Source organism: Caretta caretta, chromosome 10, assembly GCF_965140235.1.
Source record: "Caretta caretta isolate rCarCar2 chromosome 10, rCarCar1.hap1, whole genome shotgun sequence".
Classification (NCBI taxonomy): Eukaryota; Metazoa; Chordata; order Testudines; family Cheloniidae; genus Caretta; species Caretta caretta.
The window spans coordinates 83,695,017-83,714,304 of NC_134215.1; the positions used below are offsets into that span (position 1 = coordinate 83,695,017).

At 45.9% G+C, this 19,288-nt stretch overlaps 1 protein-coding gene across 6 annotated transcripts in view; it reads right to left on the minus strand.

The window, feature by feature from the left end:
• Positions 1-8,569, minus strand: part of GOLM2 (golgi membrane protein 2) — a 37,398-nt gene extending 28,829 nt beyond the window's left edge. For 4 of the 6 annotated variants that reach the window (XR_012670330.1, XM_048868331.2, XM_048868332.2 and 1 more), the window contains exon 1: positions 7,952-8,569. Coding sequence is in view for 5 of the 6 variants with exons in the window: in XM_048868331.2 (XP_048724288.2) it covers positions 7,952-8,278 (327 nt within the window). In the remaining variant the exon portion in view is untranslated. The remainder of the gene's footprint in view (positions 1-7,951) is intronic. The other 2 variants (XM_048868334.2, XM_048868330.2) reach the window with 2 other exon arrangements.
• Positions 8,570-19,288: the final 10,719 nt, after the last annotated feature.

Consider the following 19,288-nt stretch of genomic DNA (forward strand, 5'->3'; position numbering starts at 1 on the left):
GGCAGCAGACGGTGCAATACGATTGGTAGTCGTCCTCATCGTGTCCGAGGTGCTCCTGGCCGCGTCGGCTGGGAGCGCCTGGGCAGACATGGGCGCAGGGACTAAATTTGGAGTGACTTGACCAGGTCATTCTCTTTAGTCCTGCAGTCAGTCCTATTGAACCGTCTTATGGTGAGCAGGCAGGCGATACGGACTGCTAGCAGTCGTACTGTACCATCTTCTGCCAGGCAGGCAAGAGATGAGGATTGCTAGCAGTCGTATTGCACCATCTTCTGCCAGGCAGGCAAGAGATGGGGATGGCTAGCAGGCGTACTGTACCATCTTCTGCCAAGCAGCCATGAGATGTGGATGGCATGCAGTCCTTCTGCACCGTCTGCTGCCAGCCAAAGATGTAAAAGATAGATGGAGTGGGTCAAAACAAGAAATAGACCAGATTTGTTTTGTACTCATTTGCCTCCTCCCCTGTCTAGGGGACTCATTCCTCTAGGTCACACTGCAGTCACTCACAGAGAAGGTGCAGCGAGGTAAATCTAGCCATGTATCAATCAGAGGCCAGGCTAACCTCCTTGTTCCAATAACAACGATAACTTAGGTGCACCATTTCTTATTGGAACCCTCCGTGCAGTCCTGCCTGAAATACTCCTTGATGTACAGGCACCCCCTTTGTTGATTTTAGCTCCCTGAAGCCAACCCTGTAAGCCGTGTCGTCAGTCGCCCCTCCCTCCGTCAGAGCAACGGCAGACAATCGTTCCGCGCCTTTTTTCTGTGCGGACGCCATACCACGGCAAGCATGGAGCCCGCTCAGCTCACTTTGGCAATTAGGAGCACATTAACCACCACACGCATTATTCAGCAGTATATGCAGCACCAGAACATGGCAACGCGATACCGGGCGAGGAGGCGACGTCAGCGCGGTCCCGTGAGTGATCAGGACATGGACACAGATTTCTCTGAAAGCATGGGCCCTGACAATGCATGCATCATGGTGCTAATGGGGCAGGTTCATGCTGTGGAACGCCGATTCTGGGCTCGGGAAACAAGCACAGACTGGTGGGACCGCATAGTGTTGCAGGTCTGGGACGATTCCCAGTGGCTACGAAACTTTCGCATGCGTAAGGGCACTTTCATGGAACTTTGTGACTTGCTTTCCCCTGTCCTGAAGCGCATGAATACCAAGATGAGAGCAGCCCTCACAGTTGAGAAGCGAGTGGCGATAGCCCTGTGGAAGCTTGCAACGCCAGACAGCTACCGGTCAGTTGGGAATCAATTTGGAGTGGGCAAATCTACTGTGGGGGCTGCTGTGATGCAAGTAGCCCACGCAATCAAAGATCTGCTGATATCAAGGGTAGTGACCCTGGGAAATGTGCAGGTCATAGTGGATGGCTTTGCTGCAATGGGATTCCCTAACTGTGGTGGGGCTATAGATGGAACCCATATCCCTATCTTGGCACCGGAGCACCAAGCCGCCGAGTACATAAACCGCAAGGGGTACTTTTCAATAGTGCTGCAAGCTCTGGTGGATCACAAGGGACGTTTCACCAACATCAACGTGGGATGGCCGGGAAAGGTGCATGATGCTCGCATCTTCAGGAACTCTGGTCTGTTTCAAAAGCTGCAGGAAGGGACTTTATTCCCAGACCAGAAAATAACTGTTGGGGATGTTGAAATGCCTATATGTATCCTTGGGGACCCAGCCTACCCCTTAATGCCATGGCTCATGAAGCCGTACACAGGCAGCCTGGACAGTGGTCAGGAGCTGTTCAACTACAGGCTGAGCAAGTGCAGAATGGTGGTAGAATGTGCATTTGGACGTTTAAAGGCGCGCTGGCGCAGTTTATTGACTCGCTTAGACCTCAGCGAAACCAATATTCCCACTGTTATTACTGCTTGCTGTGTGCTCCACAATATCTGTGAGAGTAAGGGGGAGACGTTTATGGCGGGGTGGGAGGTTGAGGCAAATCGCCTGGCTGCTGGTTACGCGCAGCCAGACACCAGGGCGGTTAGAAGAGCACAGGAGGGCGCGGTACGCATCAGAGAAGCTTTGAAAAACAGTTTCATGACTGGCCAGGCTACGGTGTAAAAGTTCTGTTTGTTTCTCCTTGATGAACCCCCCCGCCCCTTGGTTCACTCTACTTCCCTGTAAGCTAACCACCCTCCCCTCCTCCCTTTAATCATTGCTTGCAGAGCCAATAAAGTCATTGCTGCTTCACAGTCATGCATTCGTTATTCATTCATCACACAAATAGGGGGATGACTACCAAGGTATCCCAGGAGGGGTGGTGGAGGAGGGAAGGAAAATGCCACACAGCACTTTAAGCACAGCACTTTAAAAGTTTACAACTTTAAAATTTATTGAATGACAGCCTTCTTTTTTTTGGGCAATCCTCTGTGGGGGAGTGGCTGGTTGGCCGGAGGCCTCCCCACCGTGTTCTTGGGCGTCTGGGTGTGGAGGCTATGGAACTTGGGGAGGAGGGCGGTTGGTTACAGAGGGGCTGCAGTGGCAGTCTGTGCTCCAGCTGCCTTTGCTGCAGCTCAACCATACACTGGAGCATACTGGTTTGGTCCTGCAGCAGCCTCAGCATTGAATCCTGCCTCCTCTCATCACGCTGCCGCCACCTTTGAGCTTCAGCCCTGTCTTCAGCCCGCCACTTACTCTCTTCAGCCCGCCACTTACTCTCTTCAGCCCTCCACCTCTCCTCCCGGTCATTTTGTGCTTTCCTGCACTCTGACATTATTTGCCTCCACGCATTCGTCTGTGCTCTGTCAGTGTGGGAGGACAGCATGAGCTCGGAGAACATTTCATCGCGAGTGCGTTTTTTTTTCTTTCTAAGCTTCACTAGCCTCTGGGAAGGAGAAGATCCTGTGATCATTGAAACACATGCAGCTGGTGGAGAAAAAAAAAGGGACAGCGGTATTTAAAAAGACACATTTTATAAAACAGTGGCTACACTCTTTCAGGGTAAAGCTTGAAAGTTAACATTACATACATAGCACATGTGCTTTCGTTACAAGGTCGCATTTTGCCTCCTCCCACCGCGTGAACGGATTTTGGTTGAATGCCAGCAAACATACACTGCAATGCTTTGTTCTACAGTGATTCCCCAGTACGTGTTGCTGGCCTGGAGTGGTAAAGTGTCCTACCATGAAGGACGAAATAAGGCTGCCCTCCCCAGAAACCTTTTGCAAAGGCAGAACCGCAAATGCCAGGGCAAAGTAATCCTTTCACATGCTTGCTTTTAAACCATGTATAGCATTTTAAAAGGTACACTCACCAGAGGTCCCTTCTCCGCCTGCTGAGTCCAGGAGGCAGCCTTGGGTGGGTTCGGGGGGTACTGGCTCCAGGTCTAGGGTGAGAAACAGTTCCTGGCTGTCGGGAAAACCGGTTTCTCCGCTTGCTTGCTGTGAGCTATCTACAACCTCCTCATCATCATCTTCTTCGTCCCCAAAACCTACTTCTGTATTGCCTCCATCTCCATTGAAGGAGTCAAACAACACGGCTGGGGTAGTGGTGGCTGAACCCCCTAAAATGGCATGCAGCTCATCATAGAAGCGGCATGTTTGGGGCTCTGACCCAGAGCGGCCGTTCGCCTCTCTGGTTTTCTGGTAGGCTTGCCTCAGCTCCTTCAGTTTCACGCGGCACTGCTTCGGGTCCCTGTTATGGCCTCTGTCCTTCATGCCCTGGGAGATTTTCAGAAAGGTTTTGGCATTTCGAAAACTGGAACGGAGTTCTGATAGCACGGATTCCTCTCCCCAAACAGCGATCAGATCCCGTACCTCCCGTTCAGTCCATGCTGGAGCTCTTTTGCGATTCTGGGACTCCATCATGGTCACCTCTGCTGATGAGCTCTGCATGGTCACCTGCAGCTTGCCACGCTGGCCAAACAGGAAATGAGATTCAAAAGTTCGCGGTTCTTTTCCTGTCTACCTGGCCAGTGCATCTGAGTTGCGAGCGCTGTCCAGAGCGGTCAGAATGGAGCACTCTGGGATAGCTCCCGGAGGCCAATACCATCGAATTGTGTCCACAGTACCCCAAATTCGAGCCGGCAACGTCGATTTAAGCGCTAATCCACTTGTCAGGGGTGGAGTAAGGAAATCGATTTTAAGAGCCCTTTAAGTCGAAATAAAGGGCTTCATTGTGTGGACGGGTGCAGGTTTAAATCGATTTAACGCTGCTAAATTCGATCTAAAGTCCTAGTGTAGACCAGGGCTAACAAATTGAGCTGTAGCTCACGAAAGCTTATGCTCAAATAAATTGGTTAGTCTCTAAGGTGCCACAAGTCCTCCTTTTCTTTTTGCAAATACGGACTAACACGGCTGCTACTCTGAAACCAATTTATTTATAGTTACTTTTAAAATTGTACAATATGGACATACCCCTTTGCTTTGGGGAAAAAAGGGATATTAGATATTTCAATCCCCACCTACTTTCTGAAGTTTTAATATCTTTGAGTCAGGCATTTGGAATACCTGTTTTTTTTTTTTTTAAAGCTACATCTGCTCTCAGGTTGGAATAAATGGAAGTGCTATGAAAAGTAGGTACTTTATATAATACCTCTCTCTATAGAGCTGCTATCTTAAAAATAATAAATGCAGCTAAATAACCATAAACTTTCAATTGTTAACATTCACCTCTTTTGAATTAAGTACAGGTGAAAAAAAAAACCCCTAAAACCACAGGGAAGTATTCATAAGCCTTTTCAAGTGGGAAAATAGATTTAGTCCTCGCTGCAGAAGACAGACTTAAAAAAAAAAAACCCCCAAAAAACCAGTTCTCTGTTATAAGCAAGTCATAATATTTAACCCAATCACTACCAGTTTACCATGGAGTGCTCCCAGTACAGTTTTATAGTTGCCAGTTATAACAATGTACTAATGAAGAGTTCTTTATTATACCACAGATTCTGTGTAAGTCAGTTGTAATACTGTATCTCTAGCTGAATATGTATATTCAGGATGACTACATTTAGGTAAAATTCAAGCAGCAGACTTAGGGTTATGATCTGAAGTAGTACAAAAGAGCATAAGCTTTTGTGAGCTACAGCTCACTTCATCGGATGCATGTAGTGCATGTAGCTTATGCTCAGATAAATTTGTTAGTCTCTAAGGTGTCATAAGTACTCCTTTTCTGTTTGCAAATACAGACTAACACGGCTGCTACTCTGAAACCTGTTAAATATGCTTAATACTGTACATGTTACTAAACATTTGGCTTTTAAAATCTGTGCAATAAGAGTAAAAAAGTAATAAGCCAAGCATTTTAGAATATAAGACAGTCTCTTAGTTAGTGTCATAGCAATATTTAGAAAGAGCTGGCCAAGAAGTAGGATGAATTTGATAAAGTTCACACAAAAAAAACCCCACCACTTGATTTCACTGAAATAATGATGAAAAACTCAACAAAAAAAATTGGAGTTTGGAAAATTTCAGCCAACTGTAACTTACAAATCACTAAAAAAAACAAACCAAAACAAAAAAAACCCAAAAAAACCACACCACTATCCTGGTACTGTACAATGTAGTTTTCCAAGTGCCTTAAGGGTCAGAATTTCCAATTAATTTTAGTATCCCTGTAGAACATACTTTTTAGTAATTAACCAAACACAAACAGCTGCGAAGTCAAATGCAGTAGAAGTATTTTTTTTTTTTAAATTCTGTATCATTTGTTTTCCAGAGAGGTATATCAACTTCTAAAAATACATACTTAATCACACTGTCTATTTTCTAAGCACTCAAAAGTTAATTCTCAGCAAACACTGAATTATTGGAAGAACCTATCACCTCAGTGGCAAGATCTAAATAGCTCATTCATTGTTGCAGTGGGAAATGATGACTTCACTACAGACAGACCAAAATATGCTGGGCTGCCATTTAAGAGGCAAAATTTGTGGTGCTCTCCCACCATATTTCCTGCTAATCGGAATAAGATGCATTTTTCATTTAGACATGGGATAATTGCTGTTTAAGTAGGACAGTTTTTAAAACCAACCTTGACAGTTCTTATTTCAGCAGGTCAGTCAAATTCCACTTACCAAACTACACCATCACACTTCATATCATGCTATTTGATCATGATATTTTGTTGCAAAATTAATTGTGTGATGTGAATCAGAAAGAAAGGCATTCAAAAAAGCAGTAAAATTTGTCACACAATGGTATTTCCTTAAATTCTATGACAAAAATAGTAATTAAAAAAGTACAAACTGTTCAACCACAAGACCACGATCCCCAACTCCATTCAAACGACACTGCACTTACTACCATACAAAGTGTTTCTTACAATATTCAATCACATCACTCATCTCAAACTATTACCACCACATCTTTAGTTTCTTACTATTAAAAAGAGCTGCTTGTTTAACACAGCCTGGCAAAGTTGTTATGAAAATGTACCCCACTAGCACAAAATCTATTCATGCACTCTTTTCCATGACAAACCAAATGGAAAAATATCATTTTGCATAGTTAGTTTAAAATATCCCTACAGAGTGGACTAGCACCAGCCATGACTGATTTTAGCGAGGAAATTATGAAAGAAAAAAAGGTATTTTTTGATCTTTCAAAAATCAAAATAAACTTTCTATACAGAGTTTTGCAAGATAAAGTGGTGAAGAAAAGTGCACAGGAGGTACTATCTTGGTTTTTCAATGTGCTGTTTAAACGAGTTATGTTTCCATAACAGGTCACCCATTAAGCAAGACAGAACAGTAGTTCCCTAGCTTTAAAGCTTCGGATCTCTTTTTCATTAGTCAGAACAGATCAGATCAATGGAAGAAAACGAGTTCAAGAAAAAATGAGCTGACCTGCAGTATATTAACCCACTTCCAAGGTTATACTCAAATAGCCAACATCCAACACTGGGTAAAGCCTTGAGTTTGTTTCTTGCACCCATTCCATCATCCTTCAGGAGCTGCAAAACGTTAGGATAACAAACTCACTAGCCCACATATCTATTCAGGGGACACCATCACAGGGCCTAATAACATCAACCACACTATCAGAGGCTCGTTCACCTGCACATCTACCAATGTGATATATGCCATCATGTGCCAGCAATGCCCCTCTGCCATGTACATTGGTCAAACTGGACAGTCTCTACGTAAAAGAATAAATGGACACAAATCAGATATCAAGAACTATAACATTCATAAACCAGTCAGAGAACACTTCAATCTCTCTGGTCACGCGATTACAGACATGAAAGTTGCGATATTACAACAGAAAAACTTCAAAACCAGACTCCAGGGAGAGACTGTTGAATAGGAATTCATTTGCAAATTGGATACAATTAACTTAGGCTTGAATAGAGGCTGGGAGTGGCTAAGTCATTATGCAAGATAACCTATTTCCCCTTGTTTTTTCCTACCTACACACCCCCCTCCCCCTTCCTCAGACGTTCTTGTTAAACCGTGGATTTATGCTGGAAATGGCCCACCTTGATTATCATACACATTGTAAGGAGAGCTATCACTTTAGATAAGCTATTACCAGCAGAAGAGTGGGGTGGGGGGGGGAGAGAAAACCTTTTGTAGTGGTAAATACCCATTTTTTTCATGGTTTGTATGTATAAGAACATCTTCTGTATTTTCCACAGTATGCATCCGATGAAGTGAGCTGCAGCTCAGGAAAGCTTATGCTCAAATAAATTGGTTAGTCTCCAAGGTGCCACAAGTCCTCCTTTTCTTTTTGCGAATACAGACTAACACGGCTGTTACTCTGAAACCTGTCACTAGTCCTAGAAGAGGCAGCAACAATAACTCCCAAACTCTGCCCTGAGGTTTGTTATTTCTCTATATTGGGCACTGGAGAGGACTGAGAGTGGAAGGAAAGAAGAGAGATCCCCGACACCAGGGTCACAGCACCGCAGGAAGTACAGAGGGACTCTCACTTCCAGGGGTACTTTTCACACCCACCCCCCCAGCCCTGCCAGGACGTCGGCCCCGCACCCCTTTACCTTGCTGTCCTCGCATCTGGCAGCCTGGCTGTCCCTGGCTTGCAGCTGGCCGCTCAGGTGTCTGCAGTCCGCCTCCTTCTGCTCCAGCTGCTTCTGCTGGGAGTCCACCCTGAGCATGAGGTCCGAGTTCCTCTTCTCCAGCCGCCCGCGGGCCACCTCGCCGCGCCTGGCCTGGCCCTGCAGCCCGGCCACCTCCTCCTGCAGCAGGGCCTGGCGGGACGCGGCGCTCCAGTAGTTGAAGGCGAGGACGGCGATCAGCACCAGCAGCGCCGCGAAGACCAAGGACGGGAGACGGCCGCCCCTCCTGTTGGCCCCGAACCCCACCATGGAGGAGGCCGGGGGGGCTTCGCCGCGCGCCGCCTCCGCCCACCGCTGAGGGGAGAAGCCGAGAACGGGGCCCGGGGAAGGCCCCTCAGGACCCGGCGGGACGTGGGGAGGCCCCTCGGGGCACGGCTACGAGGGGGGCGCCGCAGAGGGGGGCGGGGCAGGGGCAGCTCGCGGCGGCCGAGGGGACCCGGAGCGCCGTCCCGCCCCGCACGGGAGAAGCGCTGCCGACCCCGCGCGCGCCCTCCGCCCTCCTCCCGCGCCGGTCCCGGACCCCGCCGGCGGCTCTAGGGCAGGCCCCGCCACTTCCGCGTTACCGCGTCTCGCGAGAAAGCCCCCCTCCCCGCCCCCCGAGCTCTCGCGAGAGCCCCGCTGCCGCGAGCGGGGGGCGTGGCGGGGCTGCGGCGGCCTCTCTCGCTCCGCGGGGCCCGCCCCGCTCTCCCTGCCCCTCCCCGGGGGGAGCCGTGTCAGCCCCGCCCCGCAGGAAGGCGGGGGAGTCCCTGGGGCGCCTGAGAGGCGGGCACGGCGGCGGCGGGGGCGCGCGCGCGCTCTCCTGGGCTGGAAGCCCGCGTGACGGGGGCAGGGACGGGGGCGGGTGTCGAGGCGTGAGGGGAGCGGGGAGAGAAGTTGAGGGGAGCGGGGAGAGAAGTTGGGGGGGGGGGGGTTACGGTTTTTGTAGTGACCCAGCCACGCCCAGTCTTTACTCGGGCCCAGTCTGATGGTGTCTAGTCGGCGCATTAATTCCAGGGCTGCAGCTTCTGTTTCTGAAAATTTTTTTTTTTTTTTGAATTTCCAGAATTGCCCCGTTGAGGTCTGTTGTTGGGTGCTCCTGGCGTGAGGGACGAGGCGTTGCCTTGGGTCAGAACCTGTCTTGGAGGCGAAGCGAGGAGCAGGGTGCCCTGGTCCGGTCTCGCCCTGGCCCAAGACGGGCAGCAGGGAGCCTGCAGGTTCCCTCACGCAGGGGCTCTCACAACACGCTGCTTGGTGACCCTGCTGACATTTTCCCCTAAAATCCTTAATTAACTTCAGGAAAAACAAATATCGATGCACATACGCGCCTCCAAATCATGGTGAACGTATTGAATCTTTTTGCAGACTCCATAATAAAGATAATGTATAGGTGTCTCTCTTCTTTACAGGACCTGAACAGAACAGAAACACAAATAAGGTGCTCTGCAGGTTCTTTGTCTTTTTTGTTGTTGCTTCTTTTCCTTTTTATGGTTGCTTTTTTAAAAAGACTTGCGAGCTAGTAAGTCTGCTGCTGTGAAAAGTGATATTAACAAACATACAGATTTCAGAGTAACAGCCCTGTTAGTCTGTATTAGCAAAAAGAAAAAGGAGTACTTGTGGCATCTTAGAGACTAACCAGTTTATATGAGCATATGCATCTGATGAAGTGAGCTGTAGCTCATGAAAGCTTATGCTCAAATAAATTGGTTAGTCTCTAAGGTGCCAAACATACAAATATCACTTTTCACAGCAGCAGACTTACTCAGTCCTGGCAAGCCTGGGGACAAATTAAGCCCTGGATGGGGAGGTGGGTAGGGGGGAAGGGAAATGCATGACAGGCTGGCAGAGGCAGCAGGGGGTGAGTCCCATGATCAGAGCCTTCTGCCTGCCACTCCAGAGCTGGAGCCTAACCCTACATCTCCAGGAAGGTGGGGAACTTACTAGTTACCTCCTCCTCCAGTATTTGTGTCTCCCGAGAGAGGCAGGGTCCAATCCCTGCTGGTGGCCCTTGTGGAGGGACTACTGCTTCACTTTCTCCCCCAGTCACTGCCCAGGAGTCTGTGGCTGCAAGAAAAGCCTCTGGTGGCCATATTTGAGAAATGCTGTCTTAATGGGCCCAGTGGTGTTTAATATATTAAAGATCATAAAAGGGGGGTGAGTAGTGAGGTAGCAAAGTTTGTAGATGGCACAAACTTATTTAGATTATTAAGGACCAGAGGATATTTTGAGGAATTTCAGAGGGATCCAACCACACCAGGTGAACAGGCAATGTGATAGGAAGTAAAATTTACATTAGAGGGAAAATTTAAATCAGTCATGCACATAATGAATTTCTTAATTAATTGTAACAACTCACTGAAGACTTCAGCTCAGTGTACAGCTGGGGTCAGAAAAGCAAACAAGATGACTTGTACTCCATGCTACAGAGGAAGGTGAAAACTCCCCAAGGTCTCTGCCAATCTGACGTGGGGGAAGATTCCTTCCCAACCCCAAATGTGATTGGTTTGATCTGGAGCACATGGGTGAGACCCACCAGCTGGAAATCTGGGAAAGAATTTTCTGTAGTAACTCAGCTCTCCCCATCTGGTGTCCCATTGCCAGCTGCTGGAGATATTTGCTAATAGCAGTTGCGCATGGGCGGTATGCTTTTGTAGGCAGTCTCATTATGCCATTCCCTCCATAAATTTATTAAGCTCTGTTTTAAAACAGGTTAGGTTTTTTGTCCCACTGCTCCCCTTGGAAGGCTGTTCCAGAGCTTTACTCTGCTGATGGTTAGAAACCTTTGTCTAATTCCAAGCCTAAACTTATTGACGTCCAGTTTATATCCATTTGTTCATGTGCCAGCATTAGTCTTTAACTTAAAAAACTTCTCTCCTTCCCTGGTGTTTATCCCTCTGACATATTTATAGAGGGCAATCATATCTCCCCTCTGCCTTTGTTTGGTTAGGTTAAACAAGCCAAGCTTAAGTCTCCTCTTGTAAGGCAGGTTCTCCATTCCTCTGATGATCCTAGTACACCTTCTCCAGCACCTGCTCCAGTTTGAATTCATCTTTCTTAACCATGGGAGACCAGAATTGCACACAGGATTCCGGATGAGATCTCACCAGTGCCTTATATAATGGTAATAACACTTTCCTGTCTCTACTGGAAATACCTCACCAGATGCATTCTAGGATTGCATTAGCTTTTTTTCACAGCTAGATCATATTGGTGGCTCATAGTCGTCTGGCGATCAACCAATACACTCAGGTCTTTCTCCTCCTCTGTTGCTTCCAACTGATATGTTTCCAACTTATAGCAAAAATTGTTGTTGCTGGTCCATAAGTGCATGACCTTGCACTTTACACTATTAAATTTCATCCTATTTCTATTACTCCAGTTTTCAAGGTCATCCAAATTTTCTTGTATGATATTCTGGTCCTCCTCCTTACTGACAATATCTCCCAGTTTTGTGTTAGCCACATATTTTATTAGCAGACTCCCAACATCATTAATAAAATCATTTTGTGCCAACATCATTAATAAAAATGTTAAATAAGATTGGCCCCAAGACCGATCCTTGAGGAACTCCAATAGTAACCTCCATTCAGCCTGATAGTGCGCCTTCCAGCATGACTGACTGTAGTCTGCCCTTTAACCAGTTCCTTACCTTCCTTTTGATTCTTGTATTAATCCCCATCTTGTCCAATTTAAGTGAAAATTTCCCATGTGGAATTGTATCAAATACCTTACTGAAATCCAGGTAGATTAGATCTACTGCATTTCCTTTGTCTAGAAAATGATTTCCTTCTCAAAGAAAGAGATCAGGTAGGTCTGGCATGATTTACCTTATGTAAATCATGTTGTATTTATCCCAATTACCATTTACTTCTATGTCCTTAACTACCCTTTCTTTCAAAATTTGTTCTAAGAATTTGCATATAATTGAGGTCAAACTACCTGGCCTGTAGTTTCCTGGATCAGTTCCCTCCCCGCCCCCCGTTTCTTATATATAGGTACTATATTTGAAATTCTCCAGTCATAAGGTAGAATCCCCGAGTTTACAGATTCATTAAAAATCTTTGCTATTAGGTTTGCAATTTCTTGTGCCGGTTCCTTTAATAATCTTGGGATGCAGATTAGCTCCCCCACCCCAGTTTGGTCCCATTAACTGTTTGAGTTTGGTTTCAGCTTGGATACAGTAATTTCTACTTCTGTATCTTGTTCCCATTGGCCACCATACCTCTGCACCCAAAATCCTCATTACCCTTTTTAAAAACTGAGGCAAAATATTTGTTTACATGTTGGGCCGTGCCTAGATTATCTTCAATCTCGACCCCATCCTCCGTGTTTAGCAGTCCCACTTCTTTCCTTGTTTTCTTTTTATTTATATGGCTAAAAACCCTTTTATTATTGGTTTTGAGTTCCTTTGCAAGGTCCAACTCGGCTTGTTTTTTGGCAGTTCTCACTTTTCACCGGTGCTTTCTGACCTCCAAGAGTAGCTTCCATTCCTTGTAGGTTTTCTTTTAATCATAGAATCATAGACGATAAGGGTTGGAAGAGACATCAGGAGGCTATCTAGTCTAACCCCCTGCTCAACGCAGGACCAAGCCCAACTAAATCATCCCAGCCAGGGGTTTGTCAAGCCGGGCCTTAAAAACTTCTAAGGATGGAGATTCTACCACCTCCCTAGGTAACCCATTCCAGTGTTTCACCACCCTCCTAGTGAAATAGTGTTTCCTAATATTCAACCTAGACCTCCCCCACTGCAACTTAACACCATTGCTCTTTATTTTGTCATCTGCCACCACTGAGAACAGCCAAGCTCAATCCTCTCTGGAACCCCCCTTCAGGGAGTTGAAGGCTGCTATCAGATCCCCACCTCACTCTTCTCTTCTGCAGACTAAATAAGCCCAGTTCCCTCAGCCTCTCCTCATAAATCATATACCCCAGCCCCCTACTCATTTTTGTTGCCCTCCTCTTGACTCTCTCCAGTTTGTCCATATCCTTTCTGTAGTGTGGGGCCCAAAACTGGATGCAGTACTCCAGATGTGGCCTCACCAGTGCCGAATAGAGAGGAATTAATAACTTGTTTGAAATGTTTGCTCTTCCAGTTTGGTCTGCAATCCTTCCCTATGGTTTTTTTCCTGTTGTCTGAGATACAGGCAACAAGATGCAGGCTTCAGATAGTTTCTGCAACTTTGACAAACTAATTCCAAGACTCTTCCACATTCAGATCCTTGAGTTCTTCAATTCTTACGGGTATACCAGGCTGCTTGCACTCCTTAACATTCAACACCTTAACAAAGTAATTTGTAAACTTGTCTGACAATTCTTTCTGCATTTGGAAAGTTTATCGAAGCTCATTATCAACAACAAATTACTTGAATCAGCATGCCCAGGGTTTACTAGTAACATCTGTCTTGGAAGAGATTTCATGTCTTTTAAGGGTAAAAGCAATCTGTCTTGTCAAAAGCCAGAGTGGCTCCCAGTCCTCTGCAACTTTCAAAATGCTAATTACTGTTTGTCCTAATCTGGGGAAGGGGGTGCCTGACTACTCCTGGGGTAGGGGAGCATAGAGGAGAGGACAGCATCTGTGTGTTTATAAAGAAAGCTGCAGGACCTCAAATCTTCTCCCTACACATACATACTCTTTAAATGTACTGTTACATCTGCAGGTACAGCAGCAGCTGAGTCTTTCAAAGCCCCTTCTGCCTTTTCTCCCTGCTCCCTTTACTGCTCCTAAAGTAACCAGTTGGGGGAGCCATTCACATGGACAAAGCTCTTACAAGCCACCTTCCTCGAGCCCAAGCTTCTCAGTTCATTCTTGGGTGGCAGTAACAGATGCATTCCACACCCATTAACCTGCCACTTTCCAGCAAGTGCGGGGAATGTGGGAGCAGGAATTAAAGCTATAGGAGTAGGGACCACTGGGAAGAGGAACATACACACAAACGCTTGTAAAAGAGCAAAGTGAAGAAGGGAGGGAAAGACCAGGAAAATAAAAAGAAAAGGACAGACAGAGAGAAAATAGATGGTGAAAGGGGAGATGGAGGTGTTGGGATGTGTTGTAAAGGGACACTGGAGGGGTGGAAGCTGACCCAAGAAAAATTAAAGGTTGTGAATCACTAGCCTGAGTTCTAACTTCAGTTCATAAACAGCTAAACAACAATCTCCCAGTCACTGAGATAGGATGAATCTTCGGCTGCAAAAGGCAAATACTAAAGCATGTTTTCTATTAGGGGAAAATATGTGCTTTTACCTCTAGGGATAAAATTATACATGGAACAGCTTGGGGAAAAATGGCAATGAGATCAATACATTTCTTTATGTAAATGAAGTTCCTTTGAGTAATATTCATGGAAGGCTTTTTGAGGATAAGTAGCTTGGAGGGTTGTTATAGGGGATTGTTAAGATATATGTTGCATTATGAAAACAACCGGAGACACATCTGGGGTTATAATGAGGTTGAATCAGGTGAAATGGCAGAATGTTGTGAAAAAAACAGTCTAAAGAATACACTTGTGTACAGGGAACAGTAACTGATTTGAAGTTTCAAGCCAATTGGGAGGAGGAGAGACATCTGTTCGTGAGGAGTGGTTGGGGAGTTTCAGTGCAGAGTCAGGCAGTTTGAGAGGGGATGCCTTCTTTAAATCACACTTGCGAAAAAGAAAGAGTAATTTTTAAAATGGAAGTTACTGTGGTGCCATTCCAGACCTCCAGGCATCCATGTACCTGTGATATTCCTTCAGCAACAAACAACCTCTGTAGTGAAGGTAAAAAGCAAGAAGTTCTGAAAGGCTCCACTAGAGATTCTGAACAGCTATTAAAAAGGTGAAGTATTGTTTTAGACTCTTTATTTGTAATATAACATCTGCCGCACCAAAAGAACTGTCCTTGGAAGAAGTGGCCCTGGGAAAGGGTTTGTCACCTGTAACTGTGGGCTGGGCTCCTGAAGGGGAGTGCAGTCTCTGTTCAGCTCTGATGGACATAATCTGGTGGGACAGAGGCTGACCAGCAACATATGCTGTGGAAGGGTACACAGAGATAAGAGAGCTCCCTTTTCTCCAGAAAGAATGACCAGAGAAGAGGAAAGCCTTGCTATGGATCACTCTGTGAACAGGGGTAGACTTGGATAGACTAGGGCTGCTGTCAGATCTTGCCAAGGAGGAGCTGACTGGGGGCTTGGTAGGACCTGCAGAAAGCAGCCTGAACAGTGCTGTAATCTACAGTCTACCAACAGGCTGCAGAAGTGGGGGAAGGATAAGACCCTGGACATTGAGACAGAGCTTGCAGAAAACCTAGCGTGAGCAGCTTCTTCCTTTTCAAGGTGCTAGCACAGGTTGGCTGGCCCTTTAAGAGGAATTGGGGACCTAGCAGTAAACCCTTAGCTGATCCTGTTCTGGATTCAGTTACAGGTAGTGATCCCAGCTGTGGAAGGGTCAGGGAGAGCCACAGAGAAAGGGAAGAGAACAGGTTTCTGCTCTGATTGAAGGTAGGTGGAAGAGAGCCTATAGGGACCTGGTTATGTTCCTGTGGGGGTCTGGAAGCAGGGAGACTCCTGGGAGAAGTGGCTGGGATCCCTGGGGACTGCAGGCAGTGGGGAAACCTGCTGAAAGAAGGGCCTCCAGGAGAAAAGCCTTGGGAGGCAGTGCTCTGCTTAGGAAGCATAGAAGAACTCTGCAAGTAGGGGGGCGGAGCAGGGACCTTGAGCAGAGCTGAAGAGAGGCATAAGAATCCCTTATCTGTATTTTCAGTTGGACTTTTGTTCACCTGGAAGGTGCATGAAATTAAAAGTAAGCTGGATGGAGGGTTAGGCTATGGAAGATGCAGACAGATAGGCCATTATAGTGCCAAAGAAGTGGTCAGCCAGGGTGGTGGAGATGGAGACCCCTGCAATGCCATGCTCTGATGCCAGGTGGGCCATGGTGCTCTAACCAGAACTGCTTGCAGGGCCCATGGTTGGGCCTCCTAGGAGAGGAAGTACCCATACCCCCATTCCTCCTTCAGTGGAGTGAGAGCTGGTCCTAAACCCAGCAAGAACCTGGAACTGCAGTGGCTGAAGAGCTTGGACTCCCTCCAGCCTGGGTAGGATGACTTTTGGAAACCGCTGCTACTAAAGGAGAAGGACCCCAGGAAGGGAGCTGTGGTCCAGAAAGGGTGAAGAACTATGTGTGTGTGTTTGTTTTTTGGGCTAAATTCAACTGTCCTGCCAGCTGAGAGGGAAACTGAGGCACAGTTGGGGGGGAGTAACCAAGGCACCAGCTGTTATTGAACAAGATTGCACCCCTTAAATCACCTCTTAGACAAATACAAAGGAAACCAATTAAAGGAAATACATAGGATACCAAATAAAGAACACCTGTCTCTTTAAATTCTGTATTTACTGAGTAATAGTCATCTTTAATTAATACCCATTAGTACTGAAATTATGCAAAAAGAAAACATACAGTGTAGTTCATGGTGACGTGGATTTTGAAGTCTGGTATTGTCAGGGTAAAGACACACTAAGGTAAATGGGCAGGGGAGAGGACGCTGGCTGAGTGCATAATACGTTGGTTTTCATACGGCTGTGCGTTATCGATAAGTGAAGATAACGAGCGTACAAGAACTACTTTAAAAGAGCATTGTTTAGGTTGCAAAATCAAATACTTGAATCTAGGAAATGCTGGAATTATGGTTGTCTGTGTAACGTTAATTCTGCCCCCTTGTATATCCAACTTGTGTACTGAATGAGACAGGAGTTTTACGGAAAATATGTGGTCACATAATTAAAAGCTAATTTAATACACTCATACAAGTGGGCAGAATTAAGATTGGACTGGTAACTGTAAATCTGGTATTTGCTAGCTTTTGATCACCTGACTTTCCAATCTAAGGGCTTGTCTACACAAACACTTCATTCACAGCAAGCTGGGGTATAAATCTATCCCGCAATGGCCTGTCATGCACTAAGTGTTTGTATGGGCCCTTCTGCTCACTAGAAGTTCTGTATTGTGATTTGATCTACCCTGCTTTCAAACAGGCGTAGATTTCTACCGAGGGAATTCTTGAGCTACAGGATAACTATGCAGACTTTCAGCAGAAGAAAGCTGTTCATCTCAGAAGGGGGACAGCCCACTAGTGTCATGTTCTGGGTCTGGTAATAGTTAGGGGACACCTGGCCAGGGTGTGTGTGTCTTGCTCTTCCACCCCAGTATGTGGGGGTCTCTTGCCTATCTGGTGCCTCCAAAGCTGGGGATGGGATGCGATGCGATGCTGGGGCCACGTTCTGGGTACAGAAAGTTTGGTTTGGGGCAGACTGTGTGCATTGCTTCTGCTACTGCTGTAGTGGTGATGTGACCCGGGCTCTTGTTCTAGTGTGTGCCAGCATTTTCCTGAGGAAAGCAAGCAAGAGAAGGGAAATAGTGATAAATACTTTATAACTTAGCTAAACCTCGATGGAATTTCATGAGACAAAGAAAAGGCACTTCTTTAGCCCGAGGCTACCTCCATGCCAGATTTCAGAGACCATCCTCAAACAATGGAGGTATTAGATCTTCCCAGAAAAAGGTCTCAAGCATCTTTTATAATCAAAGGTGCTGAGCTACCTAATACAGTTTCTACCAGTTCCTCCTATAACGTATCTGATGGTGCCTGGTTTTCAGGCACAGAGATGTCCAAGTGTCATTCATTGCATTGGTAGTTATCTGTGGGCTCTAGAGTAAGACCAGGAGGAAACAAGTCTCACAAGTAGGCCCTTAGAGTTTCAAGAACATAAATTTTGAAAGCTGTAAATATTTTGACTGTGTCCTTTTCGCTCTACGTTTATGGTCACTCGGATACAGTCATAGTCTCTTGGGGCAGAGGCTGTCTGTATGTGTTGTACTGCACCTCAGACAATGAGGCCCTGATCTCAGTTAGGACTCCTGGGCACTATTTTAAGATACACATGTTGTTGTTTTTTTAAAATACCCTCCTAGTAAACATTCCTCCACCCTCTACAAAGCAAGGCTAACTCAGGACTGTTGTGTGTGGTTCTAAAGAATAATATGCTGCTTTTCTGCACCTCAGTTATCTCGAGTGCCACAAGATTTCCTGGACACCGTGTATTTGAATTGTAATTTGGACATGTTTCTGGCAACAGATGTTGGTCTCATGCTCACATGAGAGAACTAAAAAGAGAACTAGTGAGTTGGTTACCACTGACACAGTTGGATTATGAGGTGACTAGAATGCAGTGCACATTCGTAATCTACACAAAAGGTAATATTGGCGTAGGCCGGGGCGGGGGTGTTTGGTTTTTTAAAGGTGCTGAACAGCCACAACTTCAGTTGAAGTTAGTGGTGGCTGCTGATGCTCAGAATCTCCAAAAATCAAACACACACTGCTCATCAGGGTGAGAAGGCAATCAATTTAAAAACACCTAATCCTACCCTACATGTGCAATCAACTCACAGGGATTGATCAAACTGATCAGTTGGGTACCTCAAAGCCCAGTAACTTGCATGTGTTACCTCCTGTATTATTTAAACCCTTTTAGGCATACTTCATCCCCTTGTATTGCTACTAAATAGTGTCTTAACATCTTCTAAATTGTGATCTCTAGACTATAAGCTCTTTCTGTGTCTCATGTGTGGAAATTACCTTGCACATTGCAATTGCTACTGGAATAGAAATAATATCTCAGATTCACAATGTAAAACTATTGTTGGTAGAACAAGTTCACCCTACAATTAATGTGTTAATAACAAATATATAAAAGCTGCAAAAAGGGTGCTGAAGTTCTAAAGTTAAGCATCAAATATCATGAGACACATGATAAAACAGCAAGAGTTGGCGTCTCTGTGAGACTTTCAAGTAGACAAGCTTAGCACACTTCTGCTAACTTGGCTATATGTGAGTTTGCTTCAGTCACCTGCTAAAATACCTGACTTCGGAATATGAAGGCAGTTCTTGCCATGGTTACAAAATGTGTGGGCCACACATTATTTATCCAACCACTGAGTTTTTTGTCAAGTCCTTTGTAGTGTTGACCAACTGGCAGATACAACTGCACCCAAGTTAGATTTCCTCTTGTTGAATAACTATAATTGTTTTAACAATCATCAGAGGGGTAGCCGTGTTAGTCTGGATCTGTACAAGTGGCAAAGAGTCCTGTGGCACCTTATTTACTAACAGACGTATTGGAGTATAAGCTTTCGTGGGTGAATGCATGCATCCGACGAAGTGGGTATTCACCCATGAAAGCTTATGCTCTAATATGTCTGTTAGTCTATAAGGTGCCACAGGACTCTTTGCCGGTTTTAACAATGAAAGCACATC